This window comes from Rosa chinensis, chromosome 3 (assembly GCF_002994745.2).
Source record: "Rosa chinensis cultivar Old Blush chromosome 3, RchiOBHm-V2, whole genome shotgun sequence".
NCBI classification, from domain to species: Eukaryota; Viridiplantae; Streptophyta; class Magnoliopsida; order Rosales; family Rosaceae; genus Rosa; species Rosa chinensis.
In genome coordinates this window covers 13,729,596-13,747,262 of record NC_037090.1, presented here as the reverse complement: position 1 = coordinate 13,747,262, position 17,667 = coordinate 13,729,596, and the positions used below count along the sequence as shown (strand labels likewise).

The window sequence follows — 17,667 nt, the reverse complement described above, 5'->3', positions numbered from 1 at the left end:
CGATGTCATGCTAATCTTTTCTATATATTGCTTCAAAAATTTTTTTTTTCCATTCTGAAATAGTGAGAGTAGACTGATTAATGTCTTGAGTTACAGCTCATCTCATAATGACATCTTCTCTCCAACAAAATGACAGTCTAAACCAAATTCAAATCCCCTCTTTCTTGATTAGTTGATTATAAAAAAATGGCACTCAATGTTGGTTAAAGTCCAGAGCCAAGAAACCGATCGAGTTGTTAGCTTTCCAAGAGTGCCTGGCCAAGGTTTTCCTCCGCGAACATTGTATAATGTTGTATACATTCTTGTACTTCTTTAATTACTATGGTTATGTTGAGGATCATGGAGGACAAAAGAGTTGCTTATACAATTCCTCACTTTGTTGTTAAGCAACATAAACCCGCTGTTGGGTTATGAGGAATACCTATTGTTCTCTTGCCTGTCTTTTCCCCATACCATTTTGTTCTCAAATGTCTCAAATCCTACAATGCCAAGCAACAAAACATGAGAACTGACAAAAAAAAAAAAAAAATCTCACGAAGAGTGGAAGGGCGCACGATGTAAAAGTAACATAAGATTCCTGTAATCCTGTTATAAGTTAGACTGTAAAACAGAACTCAAACAGATGGTCTTTCCTAATCATGCCTGATCAATGCTCCCTTCCTTACATAGTTGCCTCTCTTCTTTTGTTTTTTGGTCTGAACCGCCTGATTCCTTCACAAAGTTCTTATATCACTAGTGAATGTAATCCCTTTCTCCTGACCACTGAACTTGTCCTTAGCCGAGACACTGAGGATACCATTTTCATCAATATCAAAGATAACATAGATTCTGGGAACACCAGTAGGGGCCAGAGGAATGCCATCAAGTGTAAATTGACCTAAAAAGTTGTTATCAGAAGTTGTTTCACTCTCACCCTCAAAAATTGCAAGGTAGATGCCAGATTGGTTGTCAAAACGAGTAGTAAGCGTCCTCTTTTTGGTGATTGGAATTCTGGTGTTCCTTGGAATGACAACACACATGAAATTTTCATCATCTCGAACACGCACTCCAAGTGATAGAGGTGTGACATCCAAGAGATCGACGTCTTGAAGCTTCCCATTTCCATTTCCACTCAAGATTGCAGCTTGAACAGCAGCACCATACGCCACCGCCTCATCCGGATTAATGCTTTTGCATAGCTGCTTTCCCTTGAAGACATTCTGTAATAATTGCTGCACTTTGGGAATTCTAGAAGAACCACCGGCAAGAACAACATCATGAACAGCACTTATATCCATGTTAGCATCCCTCAAACACTTTTCCACAGGCTCCATACACTTGTTGAAGAAATCCATGTTGAGTTGTTCAAATTTGGCACGAGTAAAAGTTAGATAGAAATCAACACCCTTATCCAAACAGTCGAGTTCAATGTCAATAGAAGATACAAATGAGAGTCTCCTTTTTGCCTTCTCACAAGCATTTCTTAACCTACCAAGAGCCCTGGAGTTACCACTCACGTCCAAATTATGCTTCTTCTTAAATTCCTCAACACAGTACTTAACCATTCGGTTATCAAAATCTTCACCACCTAGGTGAGTGTCTCCGACCGTAGCCAAAACTTCAAACACCCCGGAACTAATGTTCAGCAGTGAGACATCTAAAGTTCCACCACCCAAATCAAATACCATCACATTTCTCGTGCTATACCAGCCAGCCCTCCTTTCAAGGCCATAAGCAATTGCTGCAGCTGTCGGTTCATTAATTATACGCATCACCTTAGGCCTGCAATTTCACCCGCATTTCTTGTAGCCTGGCGCTGCGAATCACTGAAGTAAGCAGGGACGGTGATAACTGCACCTTCCACAGGTGAGTCAAGGTACTGCTCAGCAATGTCCCGCATCTTTGCCAAAACCATGGAGGAGATTTCTTCAGCAGCAAACAGTTTCTCCTGACCCTCATGAGTAACCACAATCGTAGGCTTGTCATCACCACCTTCAATGACCTTGAATGGCCACAACTTCATATCAAGCTGAACAATGTGGTCACTGAATCTCCTACCTATTAACCGCTTAGCATCTTTGGACCAATGCCAAATTCACAAACACATTCAACAAACAAAGCAATCGTATCATATGATAGAAACATCAAACATTCACATTTTACACAAACAAAAGTGACTGATTAACCCAAAATTATAAGAAAAAAGCAAAGATGACAAAACATGTCATAAATAAAACAATTACAATCATAGTCATCCAAATTCCCCAGCATAATCGCTTCTTACGGAACTACTCTTGGAAGATACAGTTCAAGTGGTAGAGAAACAACAAAAGTGAAACACTGAAAGCCTCATTCATGGATAAATCTAATTTCAGAAACAAATGGCGATAAATTGATGAGGGTTTTAGGAAGCAAACCTACCAAAGATGGAATTGGTGGGGTTTTTGAGGACCTGGTTAAATGCTGCATCCCCTACCAATCGTTCAGCATCATTGAAGGCAACATAAGAAGGAGTAGTCCTGTTGCCCTGATCGTTCACAATGACTTCCACATGATCGTTCTTCCACACTGCCACGCACGAGTAAGTCGTCCCCAGATCGATCCCTATTGCTTTGCCCTTTTCTTCTCCCGGCATTTATGGTCTTATACAGAGGAAAGCGAAATGTCGTGAGAACTGGGAAGTGAGTGGTAGAACTGTAGGTTTTATAGTTCAACAAATTGGGGCGCGTGAGGTCAAATAAAAGTCGAGGCTGGTTCCCAAAACAGGCTCACATCACATTCGTATATAAAGGAACTACTTTAAATATAGAAAACAAATAACAAAATTGTTCTTTATTTTGTTTGAGCATTTGAGGTGTCTTATCTTCATTATGTTCATAGTCCCTGGTTAGTCGGAGCTTGACCTCGAACTTATGGCAAATCAAAGATCCCACATTTAACATGAAACATAAGGGTTTTAGTATTGAACAATTCCTCATTAGTTGATGTGTTTGAATTTGGGTACCTAAGAATGGCACATTAAGCAAAACGCAAGACATCGTGATCGAAACCATAGAGCACAACTAGTTATCGCTAGAGATGGTAATGACTCGATCTGTTCTGCAGTTTGTTCACGGCTTGCCACTTGCAGCTTAATTCAAATCAGCAATGTGCAAACAGCAAAACACAGTTTCAAAATGCAAAAAGACCCATCAATTCGAATCTATACAAAATCAAACAATGGTGTACAGTTTTTTGAATTGCAACAAGACCCAACAGTTGGAATCTATGTACAAGATCAATGGTTTTGGCGACTGTCTTCTTTCAAGAAAAGCACTATTTCTAATTTTCTATGCAATTAGCCAAAATAGAATAGGGTTTGCTTCAATTTCAGTTATAATTATATAAACCTATGTGAAGCCAGAGAAAAGATGAACTCATGACACTTAAAAAGTGCATATGGAGTTGCAATTAGGAATTCATAACAATTAAATTTGTAATACACCACTATAGTTGATGCAAGCAAATCTAAGAAGAGGATCCAAATTCTTATTGCAATCTTGTGCAAGTAAAGACTTCCGTAGCTTTAGCATGGCCTATGGTAAGAGGTAAGAGGGATGAGGCCAGTCAAGGCTTCCCCATAGACATACAGAATGGGATATTTTCAGCACCATGGTAAGAGGGAAGGGCATTGTTCACTTGCCTGTGTTTTCTTCAAACCATTTTGTTCTCTAGCGTCTCATTTCCTACAAGGACTTAAATTGAGCTAAAAATACTATGAGATATAAAAACCGTAATAGCACACAAAATCATAAAGACATAAATGTATCTCAAACATGTATTGAACATCAGATCCCATTGACAAGTGATTATAAGATGAACTTAAAACAGATATACTCTTTAAGATCTACATCAACCTGGTATTGCCAAGTGTGAGAGAAAAAAAGAGAAGCACATGATCAACCTTCATTGTTGTGAACAGAAGAAAACAGAGCCTCCTTTTCTCACACTACTGGTATCAATTCCCTCACAAGTTCTTCCTGTCACTCATGATTGTAATCCCTTTTTTCTGGCCAGTGGACTTGTCCTCAGCAGAGACACTTAGGATACCATTTTCATCAATTTCAAAGCAAACATCGAATGGATAACCCTTAGGAGCCGGGGGAATGTCAACGAGGCTAAATTCACCCAAAAGGTTATTATTTAAAGTGCTTTCACTCTCACCCTCAAAAATATTGAAAAGGACCTCAGATTGGTTGTCATACCTTGTAACTAGTGTTTTATTCTTATTGACGGGAATTCTGGTGTTTCTTGGAATAACAAAGCACATGATATTTTTATCTGTAGTCTCCACTCCAAGTGACATAGGTGTGACATCCAAGAGATTGAAGTCTTGAAGCTTCCCATTTCCATTCCCACTCAAGATTGCAGCTTGAACAGCAGCACCATATGCTATTGCCTCATCTGGATTAATGCTCTTGCACAACTTTTTCCCATGGAAGACATCTTGTAATAGTTGCTGCACTTTGGGAATTCTAGAAGATCCACCGGCGAGAACAACATCATCAATCTGGCTTATGTCCATGTTAGCATCTCTTATACACTTCTCCACGGGCTCCATACACTTGTTGAAGAAATCCATGTTCAGTTGTTCAAATTTGGCACGGGAAATAGTTATATACAAATCAATGCCCTGATCCAAACAGTCGATTTGAACCTCTATAGAAGATGTAAATGAAAGTCTCCTCTTGGCCTTCTCACAAGCATTTCTTAGCCTCCTAAGAGCTCTCGAGTTTCCACTCACATCCAAGTTATGCTTCCTCTTAAATTCCTCAACACAGTAATTCACCATTCTGTTATCAAAGTCTTCACCACCAAGGTGAGTGTCTCCAGCCGTGGATTTCACTTCAAAAACACCAGAGCTTATTGTAAGCAGTGACACATCTAAAGTTCCACCTCCCAAATCAAATATCATCACATTTCTTTTGCTATACCAACCAGCCTTTTTTTCAAGACCATAAGCAATTGCTGCAGCTGTTGGTTCATTGATAATACGCATCACCTTTAGACCTGCAAATTCACCTGCATTTCTTGTAGCCTGGCGTTGTGAGTCACTGAAGTAAGCAGGCACTGTGATAACAGCATTTTTCACTGTTGAGTCAAGGAACTCCTCAGCAATCTCCCGCATCTTTGCCAAAACCATGGAGGAGATCTCTTCAGCAGCAAACTGTCTCTCTTGGCCCTCATGTGTAACCACAATCATGGGTTTGTCATCACGGCCTTCAATGACCTTGAATGGCCAGAGCTTCATGTCATTTTGAACAGATATGTCACTGAACCTCCTGCCTATTAACCGCTTTGCATCTGCAGATTGATCTCAAATTCATAAACACATTCCCAAACTTCCAACAGAGGAAATCCAGATGCACGAATGCACCATCATGCTTACAAGTACACATGTTGTACACAAAGTTATGAACTATGGTAAAGTACATTACAGCCTCAAACTTTCAATCTAGAAGCAAGCAAATGCATCATTATATATACAATTGCCGATGTTGTACAAACAAGCATGAGCTAAGTTACAGATTCTATATTTAAGAAATCCATGAAGTCATTTTCACATAACAGGATGGACTCTTTGGGAAATCATATCAAAATAATATAATAAAATCAAAATAAAACCAAAAGCAGTGGACTTTGTTCAAAATTCACATACTTCACAATCTATTTCCTAGTCCCTGAAACCCCATACAGGAACATAAAGCTCATTTAAGAAATCAAAGGAGAGAGAGAGAGTACCAAAGATGGAATTGGTTGGGTTCTTGATGACCTGGTTGAAAGCTGCGTCACCAACCAAACGCTCAGTTTCATTGAAGGCAACATAAGAAGGAGTGGTCCTGTTGCCCTGATCATTCACTATGATTTCTACATGATCATTCTGCCAAACTGCAACGCAGGAGTAAGTCGTCCCCAAATCGATCCCAATTGCCTGTCCCGCCATTCTCACCAATTCAAGACCTCCCAAGAGTAAAAAATTGGTCTTTAGGGTTTTCAGTGAGGAAGAGAGTGCAAATGTGGTGGAATGAACGCAGCGGAAACACAATAGTTAGTAGTCATCAATTTCTTCGTAGTTAAGCGTCCGAGCCACAGTTGCTTGTACTCGTTAGTGCAAAATGACTCTGCTTTAGTAAAGGGATCAAAGGCTGGTTTTTTTTTTTCTTTTTGAAAAGCGAGGCCGGTTTTTTCTTAAAAAATTTTTAGGTCACATCTGTTTGAGGACAAGTATGAAATGATAAACAGAGAGAGAGTAAGATTTCTGTGAGAATAGGGTTTCAAGTGTGTTTATTCATCTCATATAAGGAGGTATTTATAGGAGTATTTTACAAGTGTGAATGCTCAAAGAGTAACTCAATTTGATAACCTCTACATTTACAGCTGCAGCTCCACATGGTGGCTGTGATGATGATAAATTGCCATGCTTGTTGCCCTTTGACATAAAGCTTGTCACACAAGTCACAATACCTATATTATACACTCAAGTACCTATTTGTATACATGATATAGACATTTATACTATGACTCATGTTTATACATGTGAATCATATATACTACAACACTCCCCCTTGGATATTTCATGTCAAATAGAATTGTCTAGGTCGTGCGCTTCGAAATTGCCTCGTTAAAAACCTTGCCAAGTAATAAAACCCTGTGGGAAAAAACAACCTTGGTCGAAGGAGAAAAAGAGCACAACGCGCGTTGAGTGTGGAGTATGTATCTGGATACTCCCCCTGATTTAGACTCCCCCTGGAGATCGTGGGAGTTCGGATAACCTTCTCAATCCGATACTCTTCACATGTTTCTCGAAAGGGGATTTTGGTAACGACTTAGTAAATAAGTCCGCTACATTTTCCTCTGATCGGATTTGATTTACTTCAATTTTTAGAAGTGTTTGTTGTTGCTGATTGTAGAAGAATTTTGGCGATATATGCTTGGTATTGTCCCCCTTGATGAAACCTAATTTCATTTGCTCAATACAAGCTGCATTATCTTCGTAAATGCATGTAGGTTCTTCTGTGGTAGACTTCAAACCACAGGTTCCTCGAATGTGTCTATTTACAGACCTTAGCCATATGCATTCACGCACAGCTTCATGTAGAGCAATAATCTCTGCATGATTCGAGGAAGTAGCAACAAGGGTCTGTTTTGTGGATCTCCAAGATATCGCGGTGCTTCCCATGGTAAAGACATAACCTGTTTGGGAGCGACCTTTGTGAGGGTCAGAGAGATACCCTGCATCAGCAAAACCCATCAAAACATCATTATCATTTTGATGGAGGGGAGTAGGAGAACGTCGGCCACCATGGAAGGTGTCGCCGGCGTTCATATTGCGGAAGGTGGCTTTTAGCCATGTGGGATCTAATCCCATACTTCCGTCCTTTCTTTTCTCCCTGTAGGGATAAAACAAGCCCATATCAATCGTACCTTTTAAGTATCGAAAGATTGTCTTTATACCAATCCAATGGCGGCGTGTTGGCGAGGAACTATGTCGAGCCAACAAGTTCACTGCGAATGAGATATCCGGTCTTGTGCATTGAGCTAAGTACAATAATGCACCTATTGCACTTAGATATGGCACTTCAGCCTCTAATAAGCCTTCGTCCTCATCCTTTGGACGAAATGGATCTTTTCTGGGCTCAAGACTACGGCTGATCATGGGAGTACTCACAGGCTTTGCTTTATCTTCATTAAAGCGCCTTAGTAATTTTTGAGTATATGCTGACTGATGGATCATAATCCCATCACTACGGTGCTCGAGTTCTATTCCGAGACAAAACCGTGTTTTCCCAAGATCTTTCATCTCAAACTCGGATTTCAAATATTTAGCAGTTTCTTTTAACTCATTTAGAGTTCCAATTAGATTCATGTCATCGACATATACTGCTATAATTGCAAATCCGGAACTTGTTCTTTTAATGAACACGCATGGGCATATTTCATTGTTAATATATCTCTTCCTAATCAAGTAGTCACTTAGACGGTTATACCACATCCGTCCGGATTGTTTCAATCCATATAGTGAGCGTCTCAATCTTATTGAAAACGCGCTCCGTGGTTTAGAGCCATTTGATTTGGGTAATTGAAGTCCATCTGGAACCTTCATATATATCTATGAATCTAGATCCCCATAGAGATATGCTGTAACCACATCCATAAGCTACATGTCAAGTTTTTCGGAAACTACCAAACTGACAAGGTAGCAGAACGTTATAACGTCCATTACGGGAGAATATGTCTCCTCGTAGTCGATTCCAGGGCGTTGTGAGAAACCTTGTGCCACAAGGCGGGCTTTGTATCTAACAACCTCATTTTTCTCATTACGCTTTCTAACAAAGACCCATTTATGGCCAACAGGTTTTATATTTGGTGGTGTCAGCATTATAGACCCAAATACCTGTCTCTTTGTTAGTGAATCCAATTCAGTTTGGATCGCATCTTTCCATTTAGACCAATCTGCCCTTCGTTGACATTCTTCAACGGAGCGAGGTTCGATATCATCGTATTCTATAATTCCTTTTGCAATATGATATGCAAAAGCATCATCAATAGTCATAGAATTTCTATCACCCCATGTATACTAGTGTAATTCATGGAGATCTCTCTATTCTCTGGAATTGGTTCTGTTATTGGAGCGTCCTCCAATGATATCTCTTTGACATAACCATAGTCCGGAATATTTTCATGAGAGGGATTAATTGTATCGATGATTAATGGATTATTTTGTGCCAAACTCGCTTTCTTTCTTGGGCGAGAATCCATCGAACCAATGGGCCTCCCGCGCTTCCTGGCGGGAGCCATGGGTCTAGCCACTACGTCACCCATATAGGGGACGTTGGCGCCATTCTCATGTATTCTTGAGATGGCATCGTGTCCTCTAGTGTTAGGGACATCAATCCTTGCAGGCACATTTGCAGCAGGTATATGTGATCTTGTCACTTTAGTGATATCAGAAAACGCATCAGGCATTGATTCTGCTACGTTCTGAAGATCGAGAATCCTCCGCACTTCTATTTCAGATTGTGCTGTTCGGGGATCAAGATGAGATAGAGTGGGGACAAACCACGACAATTCCTGTCTTTTCTGTTGAACATTATTGTTCATGTCTCCCCCTAATGATGGGAAGACTGTCTCATCAAAGTGACAATCCGCAAATCTAGCGGTAAATAGATCGCCTGTCAAGGGTTCTATATAGCGGATAATGGTGGGAGAGTCATATCCAGTATAAAGACCTAATCGTCTTTGAGGACCCATTTTGGTGCGATGTGGCGGCGCAATTGTCACATAGACTGCACACCCGAATATTCGTAAGTGTGAGACATCGGGCTCATACCCAGTGACCATCTGGGAAGCAGAAAATGGTTGGGTGGCAGTGGGCCTTAGACGAATAAGCACAGCTGCGTGCAATATTGCATATCCCCAAGCAGAAATAGGGAGATTGGTGCGCATAACCAATGCTCGAGCAACCATTTGAAGTCTTTTAATGGCAGCTTCTGCGAGACCATTTTGGGTGTGTACATGAGGTACAGGGTGTTCAACCTCGATCCCAATGGACATGTAATAATCATCAAAAGTTTTTGATGTAAACTCTCCAGCATTGTCAAGACGAATTGACTTAATAGGATGATCAGGGTGGTGAGCCCTTAATTTAATGATCTGTGCTAGGAGTTTAGCAAAGCAGCATTTCTCGTGGATAATAGCATGACATGTGACCAGCGTGTCGATGCGTCAACCAACACCATAAAATATCTAAATGGTCCGCAAGTTGGTTGAATAGGTCCACAAATATCACCTTGTATTCTTTGCAAGAATGGTATATTTTCTTTAGAGTCCTTTGCATAGGATGGTCTTGATCCTACCTTTGCTAAAGAGCAAGCCTTACAAAACGAATGATATGAAGTAGTTCTTTCGACCAATCTTTGGTTCGTACTTCTTTTCGTTTTGAAGAATGGATGTCCGTGTGAAGTTTTTAATATACGGAGCATCATATCACGACCTGGGTGACCCAAGCGGTCGTGCCAAAGTCTATATGTGTCAGAATCCCATAAATTTTCATTCATGACATGGTTGGATTCAATTACTCTGATAGTGGTTGCATATAATCCACTAGAGCGACACATAAGTTTCTCTAATACTCGTGTATTTCCGTAGTTATTAGAGGTAATGCAAATGAACTCTTGTCCATTCTCACAATGTGTTTCCACATGAAGATCATTGGCTCTTATATCTTTAAAACTCAATAGGGTTCTTCCAGCCCTAGGAGCATATAGAGCTTCGATGATATTAATATTCGTGCCATTTGGCAACAAAAATTGAGCTGGTCCTCGACCATGAATCAATTGTGATGATCCTGCCATCGTAGTTATTGAAGATTGACTAGGCTTCATCCATAAAAATAATTGCCTGTGTCGTAATATAGTATGTGTGGTGCCACTATCAAGAAGGCATTCCATTTCTCCGGAAAACATACTGAAAAAGAATAAAGTTCGGAATATTAACATATGTCCATGACATTGAATGCGATACTTTATTGATAAGGAAAATAACCAATGATTACATCAAGGTTTCCAAAGTCTATTCCAAAATACAATCAAACTTTATACAAATTGTAATTGCTCATTCCGTTTGGTAATTCCAATGAAATATGACCAGGGAAGTAGAGAGATGTTGGTGGAGCGAGGCTCGCTTAAATACCATGATCTCAATTACTTTCCTAGACATCATATTTCATTGGGTACGCCACATGAGAAAAAGTCAATACAATTGTTATTGATTAAGGCACATTTGCCCTTGGAAAATAGAAAAGGACTATTCTAATCAAAGTCTGCTGCATCCTCGTGCATTTGTTCAGCTTTGAAGTCCTCTATTGTGAGATTGACATCTTCACTATCTTTATTTTCGGCAAGGTTGGATTCTTGCTCCCTGTTTTGCCTATACTCTTTGTAGCTTGCAGCTAGTTTAGTACTTGCACGGCATTGTTTGAGCCAATGCTCAATTGATCCACATCTATGACACACGTCATTATGGTTGCCTCCTTTCATTGGAGGTGCAGTTTGTCCATGTTGTGGATATTCCCTAGGAGGGTTATTGCTACTACCACGCCTTATGATGCGACCTCCATGGCCCATATTGTTATTATATTCACCTCTCCCACGTGTGGAGTTGCCACCACGTGTGAAGTTGCCACGTGTGGAGTTACCACCACGTGTGAAGTTGCCACCACGAGTGTCCGCTTTAAAGTTGCGGTTTCTCTCTTTATTGGGGTGGTTATATGGGCTCGTACGCCTTTCTTGTCCTTTATTATTAGGGTATTGCTGTTTGCGCCCCTTTTTGGGTGCATTATAATTTGCCTCACGGACGCTCTTGGTTCCAATGGGCCTGGAATGATAATTCTTTACAAGGATATTGTCGTGCTTTTCAGATACCGACAAAATATTAATAAGCTCATTAAACCTTGTAATTCGTCCAGCATTGACTTCTGTGCGATATTGCTTTGATATCACAATTGCTGAGACGGGAATGGTGGAGAGAGTCTTCTCAAGTAGCTCATCTTCTGTGAGAGGCTTTCCACAGAACTTCAACATGGCTTGGAGTCGAAGAGCTTCCGAATTATATTCTGCAACAGACTTAAAGTCGGAGAAGCGTATATTATTCCACTGAACCTTCAAGTCAGGGAGGAGGGTATCTTGGATATTACCAAAACGCTCTTCTAGCGCTACCCATAAGTCTCGAGCATCTCTCATTGACATATACTCTAGTCTGAGAGCTTTATCCATATGGCGCCGCATCAAAATAATAGCTTGTGCATGCTTTGTAGGTGTTCTTTGGAACACAAGGCCTGGATTAGGAGCTTGAATTATGGGCAATATCCCTCTTGAAGTGAGGTGGTTCTCAACGTCGGTTACCCAACTATAGTATTCCGAACCCGTTAAGTCAAGCATTTGAAAGTCGAGTCTAGGTTCATTCGACATCCTGAAGATAAGAGAAGATATATTAGTTTCGGAGTTCAAAACTTCCACGAAATCTAAAATCAATAATCTTTAGATCAAAACAATGATGTTTTGTGGACACTCTTAGTCCAAATATTATGAACACTTTTAGTTCATAATTACGAACGCTCTTAGTTCGTTTAGCGTGAATTTCTTCGAATTCCGCTTTTGATTGTAAGTTCCCGAGAAAAATAAAGAGAAGAAGAATAGAGTAAAAACTCAAAAAACGGGAACTTTTAGTAAATATTACCTTGGAATAATATTGCCGGAAGTTGTCTAAAAATTGTCCGAAAAATTGCCGGAAAGTCGCCGGAAAGTTGTCCGAAAGTCGCCGGAAAAGTTGTCAGAAAGTCGCCTGAAAAGTCGCCGGAAAGTTGTCCGAAATTCGCCGGAAAGTTGTCCGAAAGTCGCCGGAAAAGTTGTCGGAAAGTCGCCGGAAAGTTGTCCGAAAGTCGTCGACAGATCTGTCGACAGATGTGTCGACAGCTGCTCGGCAGCAGCTCGGCAGATGCTCAGCAGGTGGCTCGGCAGCTGCTGCGCAGGACTCGGCAGGAGCTTTCGGCAGGTATCGGCAGGGGCTTTCGGCAGGACTCGGCAGCACTCGGCAGGAGCTTTCGGCAGGTCTCGGCAGCACTTCGACAGCGGTTCAGCAGCGGTTCGATTTTTCCGGTGGCCGGTTCAGGCTGTTTCCGGCCGGTTCTGGGGGTTCTGAAACCGGTTCTGAGCTTCTTGAATCAAGGGCTTTGATATGAGCTAGGGTTTGGTGGTTTTTTGCAAGTTTGAAAAAATGACTTCGATCGGATTATGAACTACCTCTCCTCTTTTCAATTTCGATTCTAATTCTAGAGCAATTTCGTGCTGATAACGTGTTTGAGGACAAGTATGAAATGATAAACAGAGAGAGAGTAAGATTTCTGTGAGAATAGAGTTTCAAGTGTGTTTATTCATCTCACACAAAGAGGTATTTATAGGAGTATTTTACAAGTGTGAATGCTCAAAGAGTAACTCAATTTGATAACCTCTACATTTACAGCTGCAGCTCCACATGGTGGCTGTGATGATGATAAATTGCCATGCTTGTTGCCCTTTGGCATAAAGCTTGTCACACAAGTCACAATACCTATATTATACACTCAAGTACCTATTTGTATACATGATATAGACATTTATACTATGACTCATGTTTATACATGTGAATCATATATACTACAACAACATCTAATTTTTTCGTACTAACATCCCATTCAGCCATTCTTCATTTTGTTTGAGATATAGCATCTAGGAGTACAAAAGATGGGCAAAAATAAAATTTGTTAGACGAGCTTAAATGCTAGATGACCTTGATTTCATTCGGGAGGTGCTCAGAGGCCTAATAGTTTTGTTTGACGCTGAACTATACTTGATACAAGTGTTTTTTTTTACCATTGATTCCTCATTGCTTTAACGTACTTTTAAGTCCGGCCAGAAGGGAAAATCAAGCAGAAGAGAAGTTGGAATTTATTCTTCAAGTCCGAGCATTTTCGTCATCAAAATCACAAAACAAACACCAATTTATCACCATAGAACAAGACAGGAATACGAAACAAAACCGATGACAAGAAATGAGGGAAGGGACGCTTTACTATACATAAAACAATCGTACAATGAAAAACACAAGTGGATTTTGACCCATTTAAGCTCTCAGGCTTTCTGCTCATGAATGATATAGATGAGTAGGGTTGTTACAGGGGATAGCCACCCCTTCTCACATCTCTAGTGAAAAAGGGGTGTCTTAGTGCTTCCCTTGCCTTGAGCCGCTCTGCGGGCTCGTATCTTAGGAGCCCTTGCAGGAGTTCAATCAGATCACCAGCAGAGTGATCCACATGTTGCATTATTAAGTTCTGCAATGCATTTTTAATAACAAAGTTAGTATGCTGCTACTTAGCTAAAGATCCAATTGACATTTAAACTAATGTAGACACTTTTTTGTGTATTGAATCAGTACCGGTAATCGGGGCAATTTGAATACTGCTCTCATGCTTTCCCTAGATGCGGCCCCATCAGGCCAATCCAGTCGTGCTCCCCTCCTAAAATATTTCTCAGCACGACGGCTGCAAAAATCAGACACAACATAAAGCCTCAACACCTGCATGTCACGTATAAGACATGGGGACTATGTCGAGTAAGAATCTTACTCAGCTCTCTGCACCATATGCTGCGGCAGTGGCCCCAAAACCCTCTCCATCATGGCAAGATGCTCCAAGTTCTCATGTGTTTGAAAAAGGGCCTCACCCTGTTCAAAGACAACATAGAAGGAATGACAAGTGTCTCAACCTCTCTAGTCAAGCATGAAAACTAAATTTCAAAGCAGTCCTAAAGTATAATTCTCCCGGCCAAACAGCGAGAATGTTGACTCTTTCTCACAATGTTTCTCATACAAGTTGCATTCCTTAACAGTCCTTCGAGCAATCTCTTAATGGACATTTAAAAAATCTTTTTCTGAGACCCTCAAAATTGTGCGCATCCAAAGAGGCAACAAATTCATGGTCAGCCATAAAAGGAGTTCAATTGCCAAGGATTATATATATACCCACGACAGTGAAATGGTAACATTGACTTTGGAACGTTCAGTTTATCTAACTTTAAAGGGAAATGACTCAAATATAAATGATGGGCCATATCAACCCACGGGTACTTACAGAGCATAGTTCAACAAGTATGCAGCCCACACTCCATATGTCACAAGGATAGTTCCACCCAAGACCTGCAGGTAAGAACATTAGAGTGTTATCTAAAAATGCAAATCAACATTGGCTAAAAAAAAACAACAAAAAAAGATATTGATTGCTCAAGTATCCAGGATTTGTATTTGAGCATCCAAAATTTGTCTACCTAAGATAACCTCCGGTGCACGATAATGGCGTGTTGACACCACATAGCTATGATCCTGATGTTCAAATGTTGTGCTTCCAAAATCAATGAGCTTTATGGCACTTGACTTGGGCAGATTCTTGAAATAAGAACCCTCTTTAGTTGACCGTGCCAGAAACTTCATAGTAGTTGAGAAAAAAAAAACAATTAAGTCTCAGAAGTATGAGCTTATACTAATAATGGGGCACAAGATCTTGGGATAGTACATCAAGTCAGAAGTATGAACTTATAGAAAACAAGACTAAACGAAGCTATACCAATTAAGGATCAAATCAGAAAATATGCCTGCTTACCCACGCATTGCACAGTATTTCTAGAATGAGGCACAAAGATATGACAATCCGCAAGATAATTAACTAAGTGTGTACAATGCTGTTGTCTGCTTGTGTGTGCATGCAAGCACAATTAATATGTCAAATATAACAAAAAGATAAAAAGTAATGGGTTTGAAAAAAATACCCTATAGTCTGGCACTTTGATGTAGTCGGAGGAAACAAGCAGAATATTTTCCGGCTTCAAATCAGTATGAATAAGGCGTAAATCATGCATAACTGCAAAGTAAACCAGCACACAAATCAAAACGAAGTGAATAAACTGCCATTAATATTATCATCAACTACATGGTTAAACAAACAAATGCTGTCTTTACAAAGATGGAGAAACTGATATGGATTTAAAATATGTATCATTGCAGATCTCAGCTTTACACTAAAACAGATTGAGCATCAAGTTGCAAAAATTTAGACAAAAATGGTGCAAAGAATTGCCCACACACATGCTACAGACTCCAAAAGTTGTCTGGCAAGCTCCCGAACAAGATCAATGGGAAATGAACGGTAGCTGTTTTTGCGAAGAAAATCGTATAAGCTAGGTCCAAGCTTCTCAAATACCTGTTGAAACCATTTAAATTCATCCGCAAGTTCTTTTAACTCACAGAAAATTCAGGCATGAAGGAGTATATATATTGCTCCTCCAAGCTAATGAAATCAGAAGTACCAATAAATACTTACAATACAAATATGATTACGATAGTCAAACCAATTCCGAATTTGCACACAACTGCAAAGAATGAAACCACTTATACCAATATCAAACTTCTACAGCCAATAAGTGGACAGAAAATGAAAAATCCTTACCGAGTGCCACCAATATCATGCCTTGCAAGCCTTTGTAGGACATCAATTTCAATCATCGCAGCTTCACGATACTTATGTATGGAGCGGATAATTTTAATTGCCACAAATTCTTTCTTTTCATTGTCAAAACACTCCAACACTTGCCCAAAAGTCCCTGGAAAAAGTCAAACCAAATATTAATTTTCTGAAGAATAAAAAAATAGAGATATGCACCCCTTCTGGCGGAGGTGTATTATACTCCCATGAAAGCAATAAAATACGAACCCTCTCCCATTTTGTTGAGAATCCTATCTGCAAAATTGGATGAGAAAAACGTATTAGCGAATAAATAACAAGTATCACTGATAGATAGATAAAAAACCAACTAAAGCTATCAACAAAAACATCAACATGCTGCGATGCAATTTAACCTACTTACATAGAATAACATCTAAAGTAACAACGGTTGAAGAGACTTACATCGAGGGGTTAGATTATCTCCAATCCCAAACACATAATGACCATCTTTATCATCAGGCCTCCACGGAGGGGAGGCATTCCGAGGCAATCCCCCATAAAACATAGACGTATATGTGTAATTGGGAATTGGCCCACTTCCAAACTCCGGCCCGCAGTATATTGCTGGCAGCAGCTGCAGAACATACAAAAGAGCATAAGTATAATCACCTAATACATATATATATATATATACACACACACCACGAATCATTCAAATTTTCAGCATCTGCTACAGAAATTCCAAAAAGCTAAATTGCATTTCAAAATTCTTATTCATATCAACTATATTTGGATAATGAAAAACACTGGGGACACGAATCGGATCCATCTTTCTTCAAATAATCTTCTTTCTAATAAAAATTATGAAGAAGAGGGAGGGAACTCGAAATTAAATTATAAGAAGGGAAATGAGTATGTTAATGATCCAAGAATCAATCATTCAGAAAGGTTTCATATTTTGAAATCGAAACGGAAAACTGTGATTTTTGAACAAAATTTGAAATTGAAAGAAATACAAACCTCGGGAGGAGGAAGAGGAGGGGGCATATCCCATGTTAATCGAGGCCTCTTCCTGGGCCGCTTATCCATATTCTGGTGAGGAAATTCAATTATCCTCTGCGTCTCCATTTTTCCCCTAATTTTGAGCTCCCTCTGAGAACCAGACTCTATCCCAGGAGCGATCGAAATTCCAAGGAGAAGCAAGAAATTGAGGACCTAATTAGGCTTCTGAGAATTGAATTAGAAAAATTGAGAAACGAATTTGGGGAATTTGGGATGGAATTTTTTGAACCCTGGAACCCTAATCTTGGATCTGAAGCACATAACAATGTGGGTTGGAACTAACCCTGGTTAAGGGGGGGTTGGAACTTTTAAGTTTTTAGATGCAGGTTTCGATGTTTCTAACTATGGTTAGAAAAGTGGGTCCACAGATTTTGATTAAAACCGCGGACGCGGGACCGCCCGACCCGTATTCTCTGCGTGTGTTCTTGCGCGCTTTTTCATTGCGCTTATCTAACACGTGTCCAGAGGTGGACCCGTGAGATACCACGCGCATATTCTCTTTCAAATTTAAAATTTTGTATTTGTTTTTTATTTTTTGAATTTTGGAACTTTTCTTT

General features: G+C 40.0%; 3 protein-coding genes and 1 pseudogene across 3 annotated transcripts; all 4 read right to left on the bottom strand.

Moving 5' to 3' along the window:
* Positions 1–201: 201 nt before the first annotated feature.
* On the bottom strand, positions 202–2,708 carry LOC112193604 (annotated as a pseudogene).
* A 1,062-nt stretch (positions 2,709–3,770) lies between these two features.
* LOC112193605 (heat shock cognate 70 kDa protein) lies at positions 3,771–6,280 on the bottom strand. Its single transcript, XM_024333807.2, has 2 exons — positions 5,761–6,280; positions 3,771–5,322 (listed from the first exon to the last, which is right to left on the bottom strand). The coding sequence occupies exons 1-2, from the start codon at positions 5,960–5,962 to the stop codon at positions 3,986–3,988; spliced, it is 1,539 nt and encodes a 512-aa protein (XP_024189575.1). The 5' UTR covers positions 5,963–6,280; the 3' UTR covers positions 3,771–3,985.
* Positions 6,281–10,799: 4,519 nt separating this feature from the next.
* On the bottom strand, positions 10,800–13,332 carry LOC112193608. Its single transcript, XM_024333811.2, has 2 exons — positions 12,256–13,332; positions 10,800–11,988 (listed from the first exon to the last, which is right to left on the bottom strand). The coding sequence occupies exon 2, from the start codon at positions 11,985–11,987 to the stop codon at positions 10,830–10,832; it is 1,158 nt and encodes a 385-aa protein (XP_024189579.1). The 5' UTR covers position 11,988; positions 12,256–13,332; the 3' UTR covers positions 10,800–10,829.
* A 265-nt stretch (positions 13,333–13,597) lies between these two features.
* On the bottom strand, positions 13,598–17,387 carry LOC112193607 (serine/threonine-protein kinase AFC1). The gene is made up of 12 exons (XM_024333810.2): positions 17,069–17,387; positions 16,511–16,682; positions 16,316–16,342; positions 16,052–16,205; positions 15,926–15,974; positions 15,691–15,805; positions 15,375–15,466; positions 14,877–15,033; positions 14,684–14,748; positions 14,180–14,277; positions 13,990–14,095; positions 13,598–13,885 (listed from the first exon to the last, which is right to left on the bottom strand). The coding sequence occupies exons 1-12, from the start codon at positions 17,174–17,176 to the stop codon at positions 13,727–13,729; spliced, it is 1,302 nt and encodes a 433-aa protein (XP_024189578.1). The 5' UTR covers positions 17,177–17,387; the 3' UTR covers positions 13,598–13,726.
* Positions 17,388–17,667: the final 280 nt, after the last annotated feature.

Bases quoted from the DNA above. Each gene is read 5' to 3' on its own strand.
- LOC112193605 (XM_024333807.2), bottom strand. From the start codon at position 5,962: ATGGCGGGACAGGCAATTGGGATCGATTTGGGGACGACTTACTCCTGC. The intron at 5,323-5,760 runs GTACTCTCTCTC...ATCAATCTGCAG, and splicing joins CCCAACCAATTCCATCTTTG to ATGCAAAGCGGTTAATAGGC.
- LOC112193608 (XM_024333811.2), bottom strand. From the start codon at position 11,987: ATGTCGAATGAACCTAGACTCGACTTTCAAATGCTTGACTTAACGGGT.
- LOC112193607 (XM_024333810.2), bottom strand. From the start codon at position 17,176: ATGGAGACGCAGAGGATAATTGAATTTCCTCACCAGAATATGGATAAG. The intron at 16,206-16,315 runs GTTCGTATTTTA...GACTTTTTCCAG, and splicing joins TCTCAACAAAATGGGAGAGG to GGACTTTTGGGCAAGTGTTG. The intron at 14,749-14,876 runs GTAGACAAATTT...TCTTACCTGCAG, and splicing joins TGCACCGGAGGTTATCTTAG to GTCTTGGGTGGAACTATCCT.